The following is a 19,157-nucleotide window of genomic DNA, read 5'->3' as shown; positions in this document are numbered from 1 at the left end:
CCCAGGGAGTGGCCTGGAGTTGTGTCAGGGCAGGGTCAGGTTGGATCTCCCCCAGAGGGTGGTTGGGCACTGACCAGGCTCCCCAGGGCAGTGGGCACAGCCCCAAGGCTGCCAGAGCTCCAGGAGGGTTTGGCTGATCCTCTGGGGCACATGGTGTGACTGTTGGGGATGGTCCTGTGCAGGCCCAGGAGTTGGACTCCAGGACCCTTGTGCATTCCTTCCAACTCATCGTGTCATTCTGTGACCTGAGCAGGCTGGGGACTGCTGGGACTCAGGGCTGGAGTGCTCCAGTGTCCAGCATGGACCTGAGCCCCAGGAGGGTTTCATTGCACCGTGACAATTAACACTGCACTGACACTGTGGCCATCTGTGTCCCCCCGGTCCTCTCCCCAGCCAAGGAGCTGTGCTCTAGATGGGGAAATATTTTTTCCCCCCAAATCTGTGACTTGGTAGCAATGACATCGGCTGCTCCCATGGGATCTCCCACTGGCTCCCTGCACACATGCACAGTGCCAGGCGGGCACCAAGCATCCCTGGGCACAGAGACTGGCAGAGACCCAGGGCTTGTGTGTTCCCTGTGGACACTCAACCAAGATCTGCTGTCTCTGTGCCAGGGTGGGAAAAGTTGCAAGGGGAGAAGTTCATCACTCATACCTGCAAGGAATGTGCACCAGGAAAGCCTGAACTGAACCCAAACTCTCTTTCCCTTGGTCCATCTCCAGAGCCAGTGGGCTGACCATGCCCTCGTCCTTGAACCCTGTAGCTCCCGGTGCTGGTGTGGGCATGGGCTGTGCCAGGCCCTGCCATGACACAGGTGTCTTTGGGGGTCCAGGGATGGCTTCTGAACAGGTTGTGACAGAGCCACGGTCCTGGAAAGGTGAACAGGAGCCCCAGGGCCAGGCTGTGTTTGTTTATCCTGGTGATGGAGCTCACAACAGCAAAACAAAAGGTCAGACCCTGTTGCCCTGGGAGATGGTTTTTGAAGCAGCCTCCCATCCTGCTGGGGCTCGGATGGAGCGGCCGCGGTGCTTGTCGTGTCAAGTTATTTTTGTAATTTTGGCTGGTAATAGGTCTGAAGTAGCTTCCCAGGCACTGTGAGCTTTGGAGTCTGATATGGGACCAGAAGGGCCCTAAACACATGGCAAGAGGAGCACTCAGTCCTGGGGCTTTGGAGGTAGATCCCCATCCCACAGCTCCTGCAGCCAGCTGGACCCCAAACTGCTTCCTGAGCCCTAAGGGCCAGGCACTTGCAGCCCCTCCAAACATCCCAGAGGTGGCTGAGTCTGATCCAAACTTCACTTGCCTTTGGCCCATCTGAGGAATGAATAGACACAAACTTCTTCACACCTTGACCAGGTTTAAGGTGGGTGGTTTGAGCTCACTGCTGGCAAAGGTGGATGGAGCATGGACAGGAAGCACTGCCAGGAATCACTGCCAGGGAGGAAGGGCAGGTTCTGAGCAGTCCCTTGCAGGCTGCTCCTGGCCAACTCTGCTTTTACTCCTGACCCTCTTTGTTGGAGCTGAACCGATAAAAGTGACCATCAACTCCAAACATGGATTTGCCCAGCTGGGGGGAGCCTGGTTTGAGCAGCATGGAGATGGAGAGGGGGGCTGATCTGCCTCTTCCTGGAACTTCTCCATCACTGCACCTCAAAGCCTGATGTGGTAAAATTCCCCAGTCTCCTTTTTGCAAGCGAGGAGACTGAGGCACACAGCTGCACAGTGCCCAGGCTGGGAGCACATGGGGAGGCAGCGACACAGCCACGAGACCAGGCAGGAGCCCTGATCCACAGTGAGGGTCCCTGTCCCACCCCAGCAGCTGCCAAGGGTGACATGCAGCAAATCAGCCCCTTTGCCTCTCCTTAAAAGCCCCAAATCATCCCTGCAGCTGGGCACCTTGGAGCACAGGCCGATCCTGCGGGAAAGGCACCTTGTCTCTGGCAGGAGAGCAGCAGGGAATAAAAAACCCGTGCAGATAAACCCTTGTGTCACTGCTTCTGGTTGTCAGCACAAGGAGTTTTTGTGTTTACCCAGACCCGAGGGCAATCACCCATCACTAACAACACAAGATCCCCTGGTCCTGCTCCCTGAGCCCGGCAGGACAGCTCCTGCTCCTGAGGCAGCAGGACAGAGCCGGTGGGACGGAGCAGGACGGAGCTGGTGGGAGGGCAGCACTGCCAGGGAAGGACAGGTAGCCCCCCGGACAGCAGGACTGAGGTGCAAGGTCTGTTGAGCTGGGCTCGTGGTCATTGCTGTGAGTTGTGTGGGGGACAGGTCAGAGACCTCTTTTTGGGCTTAGACCCCTGAATGAGCAGCTCAGGCTTGGCTCAGGACACACCATCAAGGGTCTGAGGGCAGCTTTGGATGCCCAGCACCCGGGAAGGGAGGTGGATGCTCGTGGTGAGGGGGTGTGGTGGCTGGCATAGCAGTTCCCTGGTGGTGGCTCAGTTTCCCGGTCTGTAAAATCCAGTGGTTTGGATTTTGGACTCTGTCCAGCGTTGAAGGAGGACCGTGACATGCAGTTCTGGGTGGGGGTGGAGGGCTTATTTCCACCAAGCATGGCTCTGCTGCTGGAGACAAAGCACAGCCACTTTGGGGAAGAAACAGCTGTTTCAAGACCCCAAACCCAGCAGAAATTGGATTCCATCTCTATTCACACTCATCCCCACTATCACACATTTGTGTTTGGTAGCTCTGTAAGTATTCAGGGGATGGGGTTTAGATAATTGTGGGATTTGCACATGGAAAGGACTGTTTGGCAGAGTATGGCTTAGCTTCCTTCAGCTGTGGTTTGGGGAAATGTCCCTTTTGCAGGCAGCACAGAGCACATGATCCAGGCAATGGATCACGGGACATGGGGTGATAAAAGTGGAGTGACAGCCTGCAGACAACTCAAAACAGCCAAGTGTGCCTATTATAATATTACTTATAATCACAGTTAAAGCAAAGTGAACTTCTGCCTCCCCAGGAGCTTTAATGAGGCCACATTTCCCTTGCCAGCTCCTGGCTGTGTGCTACAAGCTGTGCTCCAGCCAGGCCCTGGGAACACACAGCAGAGTCAGGCTCCCATCACTGCTTAGTGCGTCTGTGCAGGGCCAGGAGTTGGATTTGATGATCCATGTGAGTCCCTTCCAGTTCAGAATATTCTGTGATTCTATGAATCTATTTGGATGCGGAGAGGGTGCCCTTAGCAAAGAGGTGTGCTGGCCACGTGTGACATCTGACCCACGTGGGAGTTAAGGAATACTTATCCTCAGTGTCCTGAGTGTTATCATAGATTGAGCATGGTTTGGAGAGATGAGGCTCACAGAAAATAGGGTTAAGAGGTGTTAAAGACCTGAGAGAAGCCACTAATCTGAGGAACCAGAGAGGTGGAGATGCCATTCAGTGTGCTCACACATGGCTCACCTTTACACAAAAATCCTCAGGCCACATCTGACACCAGCTGAGCTGTCCTTTAAGCCAATGGACCTTTCTGACTGTTCCTCCGGCTGCAGATTCAGCTTGATGACTCTTTCATTTTCATGCCAATGTCCTTGTTTGTCTTTAAGTCCCGAGCACATAATTAGCTGGCACTACAGTGATGTGGTTTCTTTGGCACTGAAGTTAATCCAGACCGGCGTCTACACCTTGACCCTGGGTAGGCAGCAAACACCTTAGTGTATCCCCAGGGATGGCAACAGGCAGGGACAGTCATGGTCCTCCTGCTTCCCCCAAACAGGGACAAGAGATTTGTCATGGACTGCACGCTGGAGACCAGCCAGCTAAAGGAGAAGCTGCTGAAAACCATCTACAGCCTCCAGCTGAAGTCATTTGCCACTCTCCAGACAGCCAGCCCACTGCTGAGCAGCCAGCCCAACGTGGGCATGGTGACACAGCACCAAGTCCACCAGCTGGCAGATAAGGCCAAAAGTCTGTGTGGAGATCTGGACAACATCAAGAACCTCCTCCACTATTGCCAGGATAACCTGGTCCGGCAGATCCCCAACCCCACCGGCAGCCGCTATGGGGGTGTCCGTGGAATCCACTGCTCCCCAGATGGCTCCATCTACCTGACAGCCGAGAATGCTCCCTGGGTCCACGTCCTCTCCAGTACAGGCCACATGCTGCAGGCCCTGCCCTGCCAGCAAAGGGGGAAGGGCACTTTCTTGCCAGAAGATGTGACTGTGACTCGCATGGGAATGGTGGCTGTGGCTGACCTGGTGAATGAAGCCATCTGGGCCTTCAACCCTCACACCAGCCTCTCCAAGAGGGAATGGATAAAGATCAGAAAGGTTGGTTCCCCCAGGGGCATTGGAGTCAACTCCATGGGTAAGATCTTGGTAGCAGACTATGCCCAAGGCCAAGTGCACAGCTTTGCTCTGGACCACGCCTTCAAGACACTCAAGGTCCACTCAGTCCCTGACCTGCAGGGGCCTCGCTACGTCAGCTCAGCACCCAACGGGGGCTTTGTGGTGAGCGAGGAGTGTGGGGACGTCAAGGTCTTCACGAGCAGCCACAAGCTCCTCTGCTCCCTCAGCAGCAAATATGGACACCAGTTTGGCAACCCCGCTGGGGTGTGTGTGGACAGGGATGGCAGCATCCTGGTGGCAGATGAGCAGTGCCGGACAGTCCACTTGTTCCCAGAGGATGGGGCTCCCCTCTGCCTGGTGTCCATGGGGCTGCGGAGGCCTGCTGGCATGGCTTGCTCTCCCTTCGGGCACCTCTTTGTGGCAGACACAGGGGAGAACTGTGTCAAAGTCTTTAAGTACTGGGTGAGATCCCCTTACAATCCCACCAACCCTGGTGGTAACCCCAAACAAACACCCAGGAGGGGAGGGAGGATGGCTCCACTGCAGTCCAGCTGAGCTGGGTGGTGGTGGCTGTGAGCTCCATCTCCTTCACACAGAATCATATCATAGAATCATAGAATGTTTTGGGTTGGAAAGGACCTTAAAGCTCTTCTCGTTCCAACCCTTCTGACATGGGCAGGGACACCTGCCAGTAGACCAGGTTGCTCCAAGTTCCTGGCCTTGAATGCTTCCACAGATGCAGAGCATTGCCCCAGACCTGACCTCCTGATGGCCCCCAGCTTCTCCAGATGGCAGAAGCAAGGACTAGACCAACTCTGGAGTTGCTAAACCAGCACCAGAATAGCTAAAGGATGACCAAGCTACCCAGAATTGGCCACAAGTTGGTGCCTTGGCAAATTTACCACCACACCCTCGAATCCTTGTGTGTTTTTGCAAAGCTAATATGAATATTTTTCTTCCCCACACACTGTTTTGATGTACCATGGTTCCACCTTCCTGATGCCAGAGTATGACCGGAGTGGTAAGGCCAGAGCTGGCAGCCGTGGCCTGTCAGAGAATCATGGAATCACAGAATGGTTTGGTTTGGGAGAGACCTTAAAGGCCATCTCATTCCACCCCCTGCCATGGGCAGGGACATCTTCCACTAGATCAGGTTGCTCCAAGCCCCGTCCAGCCTTGCATGGTTGAGACAACTGGTCTGTACTAAGTCATCCCCAGGATATTAGGAAAAGTTTTGGAATCACAGAATGGCACGCTGGGTCTGTAACAGACTTCAGGAGAAGGGTAGGATGAAAGGAACTGCTTCTGTGCTGCATTCCTGACCTCTACAGGGAAGCAACAACCACTGCACAGAGTAAATTCCATATGGGAATGTGGAACTGCTCGCACTGCCCTCCCCCCCCCCCCCCAGTCCCAGGGCTGAGACTGCCGGGCTGGGCTGCCTGTTATCCCCTGTGGGGGAGGGCTCGGAGCCACTGCCCTTATCGGCAGAGACCAGCGAGAGACGGGCAGGGTGTGGTGGCACAGGGGAAAGTGGGCAGGGTGTGGTGGCACAGGGAAGGGCGTTTTCCTCTCCCATCTCCAGCCCTCGGTTTGGACATGGTGCTGAACGGCTCCTTGGCCTCTGCTGATGTCTGAGACCTGAGTCCAGTCACCACCTCTCACCAAACGATCCCTGGAGAGGGCCTTGCTCCTTTCTGGCCTTGGAACAAGCACTGAAGATGTTGAAGATGGTGCCCTCCCAGACTCCTTTCCCTGTAGAACAAGGCAGCCCCAGAGCAAACCCAGCAATAGGGAAGGGGCCTGTCTGTGTGGTCTGGTATGAGGGATGTGGTATGACGTGGTACAGGGATGAGCCTGTCCCATCCCAGGGAGCTGAGCCCCCAGAAAACCAAACCTTCCCCCACCTTATTTACAGTTCTGTGGCACTCAACAACAAAAATAAACGCCCAAAACCTCTTCTCTAGCTCACCTCCACACCCACTCTCCCTTTCCATGTCAGACCCCCTCACGTTGCCCGGAGTCTTCCCAAGCTTGCCGGCCCCAACCCACCACTGGGTCACAGGAGGGAAGCTCCTGGGCACCCATCTGCACTCATGGGCCTCTGCCAGGCCAGGGAGCTGCTGAGGTGCTGGGGGCGGGAGTCGAGGGGTCCTGTCAGGACAGGTGAGCCTGTGGGGGTGGGGGATAATAGAGTCCCATGGGGATGGACAAGTCCTGACCTTTGGGATGAGGGACAACAAGGTTCCTGAGGAAAGGCAAGTCCTTGGACTTTGGGGATGAGGGTGAACAGGATCCCGCTTGGCAAGGAGAGTCCCTGGCCTTTGGGGATGGGAGACAAGGGGGTCCCATGAGGAAAGGCAAACCTCTGGCCTCTGGTGACATGGGACAACATGGTCCTGTGGGGACAGGCGAGTCCCTGGCCTTTGGGGATGGTGGACATCAGGACATTAGAAAGGGACGTCCCTCACCTGTGGGATGGGGACAACAGGATCCCATGAGGACAGGAGAACCCTGTGGGATAGGGGGCGTTGGGGTCTCGTGAGGACAGGTGAGTCCCTGGACTTTTGGAACTGAGGATGACGGGGTCCTGTGAGGACAGGTGAGCCTCTGGCATGTGGGAATGGGGGACAACTGGGTTCCACGAGAACAGCCGAGCCTCTGGCCTGGGAGGATGGAGGACAACAGGGTCTGGTGAGGACAGGTGAGTCCCTGGGCTGTGGGATCGGGGGCAGAGGGGTCCCATGAGGACACGCGAGCCCCTGGCCTCACTCCAGGGGAGGACGGGCACGCTGACTGCCCTTATCGCCCGTCCCAGGCGGCCCCGCCGCTCCGCGGCCCGGGAAAGGCGCCGGGAGGAGCGCGGGGAGCGGGCACAGGGAGCGGAGAGGGCACAGCCGGGCCCTCACGGCCCTCACGGGGAGCGGGCACAGCCGGGCCCCGAGAGCCCCGGAACGCGGGCGGCGGGCGGCGGCGGCGGCCGGGCCCTCCCTGCGGGGCCCCGCGGCTCCCGCGTCTCCGGGCAACGCGGGCGGAAGCGGCGGCGCCGGGCGGGCGGTAGGAGCGGGGCGGGCCCGGCCGGGCCGGGGGCTGTGGGGGGAGCCGCGGGAGCCGCGGGCGGGGGTCGCTGCCGGGCCCCTCACGGCAGGAGAGACACTGAGGGGCTGGAGCGTGTCCAGGGAAGGGAACGGAGCTGGGGAAGGGGCTGGAGCACGAGGAGCGGCTGAGGGAGCTGGGGGGGCTCAGCCTGGAGAAAAGGAGGCTCAGGGGGGACCTTCTGGCTCTGCAACCCCCTGACAGGAGGGGGGAGCCAGATGGGGCTTGGGCTCTGCTCCCAGGGAACAAGGAGCAGGACGAGAGGAAACGGCCTCAAGCTGTGCCAGGAGATGTTTATATTGGATATTGGGAAAATTTCTTTATGGAGAGGGTTGTCCAGCCCTGGCACAGCTGCCCAGGGCAGAGGTGGAGTCCCCATTCCTGGAGGGATTTAAAAGCCATGTGGATGTGGCACCGGGGGACATGGGTTAGTGGTGGCCTTGGCAGTGCTGGGGGATGGTTGGAATCGACGGTCTTGGAGGGCTTTCCAACCTTTATGTTTCTATGATTGTGTATCTCCTGGCCTGCTCTCCCTCACCCCCTGGAAGGACCTTGGAGTGCTCAGGTGTGGGTTTGACCCAGAGTCAGCATCCCTTGGCTCTGTTGGTGGCCACAGGATAGCTCATGTGGTGACACCTGGGCCACATCCCACTGTTCGCCTTTGCTTTTCTGACAAAAGTTCTGAAATTAATTCATCCTGGGGTCCTGTCTTCATTTTTTGGTCACCTTAACACATTTTAGGTGGTGTCCATTTTTTGTTTTGGTCGCCCGAGATCGTTGTGCTGATGCTCTGCGGCATCTCAGGGAAAGGCTGGGGGTTTCCAGCAGGAATGGGTGGATCTGGAAGATTTTAGGCACTTTATGAACAGGGACTAAGCATATTGGTAGGATTTTTCTGCTCAAATTAGCAGCAGTGGAAACAATTGACTGATGACATTTAAGAGGTGAACTTTATATTTCAGTGTATTGAAATGAATGAGGTGAGATACACAGCCAGTCGTGGATTTGGGAATACAGACCACAGTAACGTAAGAACAGTTGATCAGCTGGTTTTCAGCTATCAAGATATTTTGTACAGCCTGAAAATTGTATCAGAATCTTCTTTGCAGCAGCCAAAGGGCAGATGATGTGCTTAGGTATGATTTGACCTGAGCTATAGCCAGATTAGTTGGGTGCATAAAATGATATTAATTTAAAAAGTTGGGAAAGGTGTTAGAGGAAAAACTCCCAAAATAGAGAAGATAAGGATAAGTGTTTCTGCTCCATGAGAAGTTTTCCCAGATGACTGTGGCTATCTTAAAAAAAAAAAAATCTCAGTGAAAAGTAAATGTATTGAGAGTCAGTAGACAATTCCTCTTCCAAATGTCTAATGGATGGACAAAGCTTTAAGGTCAGCTGTGCAGAGACACTGGAAGTCTCTTGTAGGGATACACTCAGACACCTCTGACATCTCTTGAGGTAAAAGAACAGTTAAAAATCAACTTTAAAAACTTACTTGTCCAATATTACTGATATAAGTACTGAAAACCTCCTTCAAGTACTTATTGTTTTAATTTTTCTACTTTTTTTTTCAGAAATGGAACTCAATCTCAGTTTTTAGAGTATTCAGCTATTGGCAACTTCACTTACAAGGTTTTGGTACTGTGATATAACTAGAATGTTATCACTAGCTAAATTTATATTATTTTAAGTAGTGTCTGAGCATATGTGTGTATGTATGTTCCTGACACATTCAATCTGTTGTTTTGCCTTTCAGACCCCCTGTATTTACATAATTTATTTCCTTTTTCCTGGGAGTGTGTCTGTGGGTCTTAGGGGAAAAGAATTAGAATCCTTTTGCAAATCTAAAGCAAAACCTCATCTCACCTGACAATGTTTCCTTAACAACTTGAGTTAAGCAAGGAGGCATGAGAGGTGGTGAAAGGAGCACTACTTTGGCCAGTATTCCTGGACAAACCAGGGATACTGAAGGGAAGGAAGGCGAAATATAGGGGACAGGTTTTATTTCAAACTATTTTAAGGACTAATCTAATTAATTGTGTCTGTTTCACCACTTCTGGATAGGACATGTGTCCTTCAACGTCTCCGTGGTCCTCCAGAAAAATAACACCAAAAATACTTGACTCTTTCTGGAGAAGCTATTCCCTATATTTCCAGAGAAGTGAAAAATAAGCTTGGAGGTCTTGTTTTTCAGTCCATTTGGGTGTGATAGTCATGAGGCTTTGGTGAAAGATGCCATTTTTAGGTTGTGCTGCAGGTCTCTGTCCTGCTCAGGCCTGGTGTGCTGTACTCCGACACCCTCGGGGTGTCACAGCTGCCACTTCTGCCCTCCCTCACACAGCTCTCTGCTTCCCTTCCCTCCTGCTGGAGGCTTGAAACCCTTTGGGAAAACACATAATAGTTGAGGTTCTATCACTTGCCCAGAGAAGCTGTGGCTGCCCCATCCCTGGAAGTGTTGGATGGGGCTTGGAGCAACCTGGTCTGGTGGAAGGTGTCCTCGCCCATGGCAGGGGGTGGAGCGAGATGGGCTTTGAATTCCCTTCCAACCCAAACCATTCTGTGATTCTATGATTCTTCTGAGATCCTGCTTCCTCACAGACTCCAGGTCTCCAAGGTTATCCCTCTATGGCCTCCAGATCTCACCAGGGGCTGGAGGGTCTGTGGGGCAGCAAGGGATAGTGCTGGGTGCCCTCAGCACCTGCCAACACTGTGCTTCCAGCACCACGCTCCAACAAAATCCCTCAGGAGCACCCCTATGTCTGCTTGAGGGAAGTTTTGGGGGTGCATTGCTGTTTTACAGTAAAAGGGAAAATTCAGTCCAAGGAAGAGCAACATTACTCCTTGCAAAGGCAGCTGTGGTGCTTTTCCCATCGGAGGACCATGCTGTGCACCAAGGGAACCTCACCTTGTTCCTCAAGGAGCTGAGAACTCCTACATTTCCAAGTGCTGTACTGGGGCTGGGGGACTGGAGGAATCGTAGAATCCCAGTGTGGTAAGTTTGGAAGGGACCTTAAAGCCCATCTCATTCCACCCCTGCCATGGGCAGGGACAACTGCCACTATCCCAGGTTGCTCCAACCTCGTCCAACCGGCCTTGGACACTTCCAGGGATGGGGCAGCCGCAGCTCCCCAAATTACTCTTCTCTGAGTTTTAACCCCAGAGGTTAATCACTCTCCTTTGCTGCTCCCCATCCCTCCACACTGTAGCAAATTCCCAGGTGCTGAGATTTACTGGCTGAGATTTGTCCTGCATTAACGGAGAGGAAAACAAAGCCATCAGGGCCTTCCCTGCGCATCCTCTGTCGGTGTTATAAATACCCTCTGTGTTCCCTTTCCGACTGACTGGGTCCCTGCAGAGGAGGCAGCCTCGGGGCCCTGCGGAGTTTTCACATCCCTAACAAAGCACTGAAGGACAGGAAAGGACAACGGGCGCCGGGTGCGACTGTTCTGCACCAGCGCCCTCCTTACTGCAATTACAGCTCTGTTAGAAACCTCCACCTTATTTAAAGAGACACTGTCAACTGCCCCAAAGCTCCTTTTGGGAAGAGTCTCCCAAAGCCACTGAGATGTGTTCTTAATGATGGGGAGAAAAACACTGGAGATAAAGAGCACTGATAAAGTGGAGAGGCTTCTCCATTTTTAGGCTCTTGTGTCTAATGAATTAAAACTGCTGCACAAACTTCAATTAATCACTGTAGTCCCTTTTGATGAAATTGTTGTTGCAGTTTCCAGATGAGGTGAGTGAGGCAAGAGGAGCTGAGTGATGTGACTAAGGTTGCTCAGTGAATTTGTTGCAGAGCGCAGCTCTGGGTTCTGAGGTGATAAAAGAGAGTCTGAAATTATCTGGCTTTATGGCATGGATCAATATTTGATTGTTGGTAATAGCAGGAAATACTCCCCAGAGACACCATGGTGCACTCTAGAAGTGCTCCAGCACATCCAGTTGGGGATCTAAGATCCAAGGCTGGATGAATTCCTGATCTCGTCTGGTCTGATGCGCTGTGCTTATCAGTGAAAGACCTCTCCAGGACTCAGAAAAGGTGACTCCAGGCTCACCTTTCCTCACTTCAAAGACTGCAGATCATCAGGAACCTCCCGAACGTGTGTGTATCTTATGGCTGTCACTGTCCTTACACAAGTGGTTGGGCTCAGTGTTTTCAAACCTGCTTGGTTCTTCTCCCTGGCGACTTTGGCCAGCTCAGGTTTTCTTGCATTTACTCGCCATTCTCAGCTTTTATTTTTGTGTTTGTTGCAGGTGTCCCGTCCCTCCAGGGTCCCTGCCATGGTACTCAAGGTGTTCTTCCCGTCGTGCTGCTCCTCGGCAGACAGCGGCATCCTGGTCGGCCGCTGGCTGTCGGAGCAGAGCTCTGCAGTTGTCCTGGCCGTGGTGCACTTCCCCTTCATCCCTGTGCAGGTGAAGCAGTACCTCGGGGAAGTTCAGCGCGCGACCAAAGTCAGCCTTTCTGTGCTCGGCTCCTGGAGCAACAGCAAACAGGAGAAAGAGGAGGGTCTGAGTGAGTTCTTGGAAGACCTTGGGACCATATTCTCCCATGAGCCTTGGATTCAGATAAGCAAAGAGGGAGACAGCAAGTTTTGGAGCTGCTCTACCCTTCAGAAACACTCCAGCAGCCCTAAGGAGGAAGAAGTCATCTTGGTGTACTATGACCAGCGCAAAGTTATGCTCTCCCATCTGCACCCCCCTCTGGACACAGCTGATGGGAGGGCAGAGGATGCCTCCAAGCTCTCTGCCATCTTCGACACCGTGGCCAGGAGCAGGGTGCTGTTCATGACAGACAGGTACGACGAGGGGCCCATCAAGCTGACCCACTGGCAGTCGGAGGGAGTCGAGGCCAGTATCATCGTGGAGCTGCTCAAACAGGCCTCTGTGCCTGCCTGCATGCTCCTCACATTCCTGCTCTCACTGGTCTCTGGGATCTGCAGGAGCACGTAAGTGATGTGATATCAGCCGGCTTGATGTGATATCAGCTAAATTACACTTGTAGAAGTGTAATTTAGGCATTTACGGGATTTCTGCTCAACCCCAGTGAGAAATACGGTTGATACAAAAGGTTCTGTTGGAAGCAGGCTGCTGTTGGAGTTTGGGGAGCCCCACTGAAATCACAAGGCCAAAGGCTCCTTCAGATAGGGCTCTTCATGGAGCTGGGAGGGTTTCTGGGGAGGCATTTGCAGCAGCCCCACTTCACTTTCATCACAGCTGGACCAGTGGATTTCCAGCTATTCCACAGCTGACAGAATGCCGTGAGCCTCTCCTTAATGGCTTCACAGCTGGGACTCCCTCCTCCCTGTTTGCTGTGAATCCCTCCACAGCTGTCAAACATCAGCAAATAGTATTTCTAAATCCATTGTCCTCCAAGAGACTGTGGTGCTGCAGCCTTGGCGCCGTATAGCAGGTCATAGGGATTGCTGCTGTGCGTGAATCCTTGGTGAAATCCTGTTCTCACAACCAGGAGACTGACTAGGATGATCCACATGTAATGTGTGGCAAGTGCTTGCACTAATGAGGAATTCTGAGCAGATTTGAAGGGGAGAAGTTTAGAACCATGGAATCATTTAGGCTGGAAAGATCATGGAGTCCAGCCATTAACCCAGCACTGCCAAGGCCACCACTAACCCATGTCCCCCTGTGCTTTTTGAACACTTCCAGGGATGGTGATTCCACCACTGCCCTGGTCAGCCTGCCTGCAGAGGCTGTGCCAGGGAGGAGAGTGGAGTTCTGGTTCCAAGCTGCAGGGGGACACTTTAATTGATGAAATTTGGATAACAGCTACTACTGTATTCATGGATAAATCTTCTCAAGTGCAGCCTAAGGGCAGGAGGAAGGGAGGCTTTTAACAGTTTCCAATTGTGTGATACTGTTGTGAAAGAATTACAGTGAAACTCTTCCCATGCAAAGACTTTCTGAACAGAAGAGTTACCTATTTTGGTACATAAAGGGGAAACTGTCCAGTTTTGGACTATTCTATTGGGAGAGATTTAGGATCAGGCCAAAACCTGATATAATCAAGGACACTGATTCCTGGGGCTGCCCTGTAGAGGCTGACTCTGTGTTAGTGGTTGTTAATGGTGACTAAGTCGCAACTTTGTGGTTGGGCAGAAGATTGGGAGTCAGCTCAGAAGGTCCTTTTTCTGGTTGTCCGTGGGCTGTGCCACCACCAACAAACAGGATGATCCTTTTCTTTGTCTTAAAAGGTCCTGACTTGATCAGTCAGGCTTAGAGTCAGGTTAACCCAAGCCTCACAGGTCCCCAGAAGGCCACAATCTGAGTCTAACTCAGGAACTCAAGCTCAGTTTGGAATTCTCCAGCTTCTCAGGAATTCTGACTTCAGCTTTTCCTAAGCCCAGGATGGATGTTTTGAGGCACAGCAGCAGCCAGCTGTACCTGCCAGCAGGCAGAATGTGGGGCTGGCTGTGCACAAACCTGGGCTGAACTTGTTCTTGGGCTTGGGAGACAGATACAGCTTGTTCTCTTCTCTGTTTTATTCACCCATAGGATCAGCATTATACTCACTTATCTTACAAAGCATCAGTCTTAGAGAACAGAGATTAGTACCTGGCTTTATAACAAACCTCCTGCTCAACTTTCTAAGTCATTTAAAGGAATTTGGTTCCACTCAGCACGTGGTGTGTGCTACAACCTCCCTTGTGCCAACATCCTCAAGGCAGGGAGGGTTCAAGGTGTCAAGGGCAGGTGTCCTTCCAGTCCCCTCCTCCCCATGCTGGGACAGGATGTCCCATAGAATAAGATTTACCAGGTTTTTGCTCCTTCAGGTCACAGGACTTCATTCTTTCCCTGGTTTTTGTGATGTCAGCTTTGAAAAGCTAAAGAAAGAGATCAGCAATGTCCTCTGGGGCTGCAGACCTTTTGGATATGCCCTTTTGTGTATTTGCACAGGAGAAGCAGGGCAGCAGCTGGAAATCTCGGGAAGTGAGTTGCTGACACCCATCCGAGCTCACCCAGTGCTCCCTTATCTTGAGTTAAGCCATTTCTTCAGCACCACCGTGTGCTGAGGGGTGGCCATTGCAATTCTGCTTCAGAGGGACTTGGGGGCAGGATTCCCATTATCCCTGAAGGTCTCTGTACTCTTAGGGACATCAGGATGATTTTGTCTTGGGACAATAAGTTCTGTGTGCTCCTTGTGAAAAAAGTCTGTTTATAAACACCATGAGGTCTGATCCCTCATCCAAAGGGAGGCACTGTTCCTGCAGTTTCTGAGAGTTCTGGTTAATGGAGCTTAATATTTGCATGTGATCTAGATTTGGAAAGATTACTTTTCATCTGTTATCTGAAAAATCCCCTCTCACTCCTGGGAAAAAACTGAATTGGAAAATCAAGACTTACTCATGGAGGCTGTGCTAATTTATTGCTAAAATTCCTTATATTTGGAAATACCCCAAAGATCTCCTGCTGCTTAAATAATGCAATGACACAACATCACTGGATTTCTGTTGGGTTTTTCAATCTGGTTGGTTTTCCATTGAAGTTCTGAAAATCATTCTATATAGTGGGTGGTAAACAAGTGGGAGCATTTCTGGCAATGTGCAAAGGGGTAGGAGACCACGCAGGGAATATTTCTGGCTTTCTTCCTCAGCCCTCCTAGAGATGAGAGTTCCCGTAGCACATCTTGCAGCTGCTCTGTTGAGCTTTTTGCAGTATGTTTGTGTTTTTATTTCAATAAGGATGTGTATTTCCTTTGCAAAGAAGGTGTGTAGTGGAGTAGAGGTTGTCCTTGTGGTGTTGGGTGAAAAGAAAAGAGAGTCAGTTGTAGCACAGACAAGCACATCCGTCTGGTGTGTCTGTTGCTTGAGGAGCAGCCCTGGATGGTGAGAGACACCCAGTGCTGGGAGAGTATGTGGGACTGTCACTCTGAGTGTGTGGCACAGGGCCCTGGATCTGCTGCTTTCTGCTTCAGCTGAGAGGGTCTGGCAGCTGGGGTTTGACTGGTAATTCCTCACCTTCAGCCATCTGGACATAATCCCACAGGTAGAGCGTTTCTCCTTCCCCCTCCTTTGCATTTCAAGTGCAGTTCTCTGCTCTAGTCAAGTTTTGCAACAGCAGAATTTGTAACTGCTGGGCTGGGGCATAATTGGAAGAGAAAGCTCATCTGCTCTTGTGTCTCTGAATCTGTGAGCCCAGGTCTTTGCATCAGTGACCCCCTCTCTCCCTCCCCTGCACAGAGCTCTTTCCTCAACCCCTCCTCTGGCAAGGCAGCTGAGGAGCAGTGCTTTCGTGTGTCTCCAAGGTGGGAGGCTGTAGCGAAGAGCTGAGTAACTTGGAGACCTCAAATTAAGAATGATTCACAGAACACTGCGTGTGTTTCAAAGCCAATGTGTCTGAAATCTGAATGGGGAGGGAGGGGGAAGGGGGCACTTCAGCACTTGGGTTTTCAAGCTGACAAACCCTGCACGAAGGGTGGGTGGAAGGGCTCAGGGGGATGTGGGGAGGAGGGGATAGCAGCCATGGGGAGCTGAGTGGGGTTTGGAGGGGCCATACCCTTGTGATTTGTATGAAATGTATAAATTGTCTGTCCATCCCAGACTGTCCTGCGGGCACTCTGTTGCTGGGCGTGGGCTGATGTCCTCTGGTGAAATCCATGGAAGGCAACACACTTTGCAGGGACACACATCTCCAGGTCATGCTCAGTAATGATCCAAGCAGCTCTACAATTTCAAAAGCAAAGCAGGATACAAGGAATAATGTTGGGGTGTGGAATGATGTGAACTGCAGGACCATGGCAAAGCAGTCCAGGAGAGTAGGTGGAGTGACTAAAAGTGAATGTAGATCCCTGGACCCTAAATAGAAAACAGTGAAACACTGTGAAAATAGTGCAACAATAACTGTGTACAGGAGAGAAGGGATTCAAATCATGTCCACATCAGAGTTTAGCCCCCAAAGCAAACCTAGTGCTCTGTGTTGCTGTGGCTTCTGCACCCAGTGCTGTGTCATTTTAACCCACACAAAGCACTATCAGTCCTTGCTTTGTGGGTTGTGCGGCAATAAAAGTAACTCCCAAAAATAATTGAGCATCATTTAGTACTTTTCTTCTGAGTCATAAGAAAAGAACCATGTGGCTGTTTCCTCCCCTGCAAGCCTCATGTGAATGTTAACTTTGAAACCTAATTAAGTGCCGAGCATCGTGTTGTCTGCATAATGCTGGTCACTGCGAGGCTGTGGAGAGAAGGTAGAAATGAAGACCCTGAGAAAGGAATTTGGAAGTAATAAAGAAAAAAAGAAAAAAGGATCAATTGGAAGAAAAAAGAAAAGAGGGGGGAAAGGGACAGAAACTGCACAGAGAGCACTGCTCTTTGTTATACCAAGCTCACACAAAACAGAGATCCCCTCTCCTGTGAGGAAAGGCTGGGACAGTTGGAGTTGTTCAGCCCAGAGAAGAGAAGGCTCTGGGGAGACCTGAGAGCCCCTTCCAGTGCCTAAAGGGGCTCCAAGAGAGCTGGAGAGGGACTTGGGACAAGGGATGGAGGGGCAGGACAAGGGGGAATGGCTTCCCACTGCCAGAGGGCAGGGTTAGATGGGATATTGGGAAGGAATTGTTGGCTGTGAGGGTGGTGAGGCCCTGGCACAGGTTGCCCAGAGAAGCTGTGGCTGCCCCATCCCTGGAAGTGTCCAAGGCCAGGTTGGACGGGGCTTGGAGCAACCTGGGCTAGTGGAAGGTGTCCCTGCCTATGGCAGGGGATTGAGATGAGATGAGCTTTGAGGTCCCTTCCAACCCAAACCATTCAGTGATTCTATGATTGGTAATACTGGGATTTGTGCAGCAGTTACACCATGTTGTGTTGTTGCCCTGCACACAAAACTGCCTTGGCTTCTCTCTGCTGGAGGCTCAGGGCATTGTGCAAGCCCAGTGATGTATTGCAAAGCACAGGCTGGAGTCAAGATTGCCTTGTGGCTTCCTTGGAAGAGCAAGGCACGTGGTTTGACAGAGTGGAAATGGGAGGTTGGCTTGTCTGCTTTAGATGTCTTGGTGTGGCAAGGCTCCTTAATTCTGTTAACCTTTCAGAGAGTCCTTAACATCTAATCGCCATCTCTGCTTGCACAGCCTTAACTGTGCACTGACTGTTTTGCATGGATTTGGGATACTGGCCTGCATGCTGCATGGCAAAGGCAAAAGGGGACATTCCCATGTGTTTCTGCAGGGTGCTGAAGTTTTGGCCTTTGTCTTTCTTATGGAGCAAACTCTCAACTTGTGAGCAGCTGGGACATCGCCTGCAGCACCTCCAGGTCATCAGCAGCAACAAGAAGGCTCAAACCCAGACTCAGCTGATGAGGTATGGGGTACATGGAAAGTCATGTGTGTCTTTGCTCTATTCCTGTCTCCCTTGGGGAGCCCAAACCATGGATCCCATGGTCACACAGCACTATGGGGTCATCACTGCACCCCTTGCTCTGCTCCATGCTCGTTTGCTCATCTTTGCTCTGCACTCCATTTGTATGCATATATGTTTATAACTTTATATGCTAATTAAGCCTTTTGCCAGATATCTACCTTTTTCCCAAGCCTCGGAAAAGCAACTGGGATATTGCCCCCCAAAAGCTTGTCCTGCACCCATGTGTGAGTGCTTTGCTCTCACAACTCCCACAAACTCATTGCTTTCCTGTGTGCTGCTGTTAACCAAAAACTGCCATCAGTGTTCAGTGGCACTTTCCATAAGAACAGAAAGGTTTAAATGTTCCTTTCTTTCACCCACTCTTTTGGGGAACCTTTTCTTGCAGAAACTCTGACATCAGTAACAAAGTCAGTGTAAGAGAAAAAGCAAACATGCAGCACAGTGAGTGGAACAGAGCAGAGATCTGAGACAGATATTGAATGCCCTGCGGCCCTTCCACAGCCAGTCTTGTTCTGTGTGCTTCTCTGATCCTGCAGTAATAGACTCCCAGGGAACACTTAAAACAGATTAGCAGATTTGAAGGCCAAAAGTAACTGTGATTGTTTAATCTGATTTCCTGAATAACTCACGTCATGAAATTTCATTCAGAAACTCCAGCAGGAAAGGGGGAACTCAGCAGTCCTTCTGGGTTTGTGTATGAACCCAGAAACACTATTTATTGCCTTGAGTTGGGAAACCATCTGATCTCAACATGGATGCTCCAAGTGCTGGTGCCCTCAGGGCTGGTAATTGGTAAATCCCCCCTGAGTACGTCTCTACCTTTCAGTCTAACATTCCTCTTTGTAGCTTCAATCCAGTCTTTGCTCCCTACTAAAAAAGGTTTTGTGGTGTGGCAGACTCTCAGTGGCTCCATGTTTAGAATCACAGAATCACAGACTATCCGGAATTGGAAGGGCCTCGCAGGGATCATCCATCCAACTCCTGGCCCTGCACAGACACCCCAACAATCCCACCCTGTCCCTGAGAGCATTGTCCTTGAGCTCTGGCAGCCTTGGGGCTGTGCCCACTGCCCTGGGGAGCCTGGTCAGTGCCCAGCCACCCTCTGGGGGAAGAACCTTTTCCTGAGATCCAACCTGACCCTGCCCTGACACAGCTCCAGCCGTTCCCTGGGTGCTGTCACTGGTCACAGAGCACAGATCAGAGCTGCCCCTCCACTGCCCCTCATGAAGAAGGTGCAGACTGCTATGAGTTCTCCCCTCAGTCTTCTCTTCTCCTGGCTGAACATAGAAGGAACAGCACAGCAGGAAAGGTCAAAAGGTCCCTACACTGTTCCTCTTCACTGGGTTGTCCTGTTGTCCCTGGGAATTAGAGATGCAGTGTAAGCAAAGCCAACAGTTGTCATTGAAAC

General features: G+C 51.9%; 1 protein-coding gene across 5 annotated transcripts in view; it reads left to right on the top strand.

Annotated features, from left to right (window-relative positions):
• The first annotated feature begins 7,307 nt into the window (after nucleotides 1-7,307).
• The window catches only part of PIGQ (phosphatidylinositol glycan anchor biosynthesis class Q), a 34,613-nt gene continuing 22,763 nt past the window's right edge, over nucleotides 7,308-19,157 (top strand). For 3 of the 5 annotated variants that reach the window (XM_032704042.1, XM_032704039.1, XM_032704043.1), the window contains exons 1-3: nucleotides 7,308-7,349; nucleotides 11,643-12,334; nucleotides 17,558-17,689. In XM_032704042.1, coding sequence (XP_032559933.1) covers nucleotides 11,670-12,334; nucleotides 17,558-17,689 — 797 coding nt within the window. In that variant the 5' untranslated portion in view covers nucleotides 7,308-7,349; nucleotides 11,643-11,669. Of the gene's footprint in view, nucleotides 7,350-9,984; nucleotides 10,381-11,642; nucleotides 12,335-17,557; nucleotides 17,690-19,157 lie in introns of those variants that run through there. The other 2 variants (XM_032704041.1, XM_032704040.1) reach the window with 2 other exon arrangements.

Source organism: Chiroxiphia lanceolata, chromosome 16 (assembly GCF_009829145.1).
Source record: "Chiroxiphia lanceolata isolate bChiLan1 chromosome 16, bChiLan1.pri, whole genome shotgun sequence".
Taxonomy (NCBI): Eukaryota; Metazoa; Chordata; class Aves; order Passeriformes; family Pipridae; genus Chiroxiphia; species Chiroxiphia lanceolata.
The sequence above is the reverse complement of the archived record's forward strand: the minus strand, read 5'-3'. Positions and strand labels throughout refer to the sequence as shown.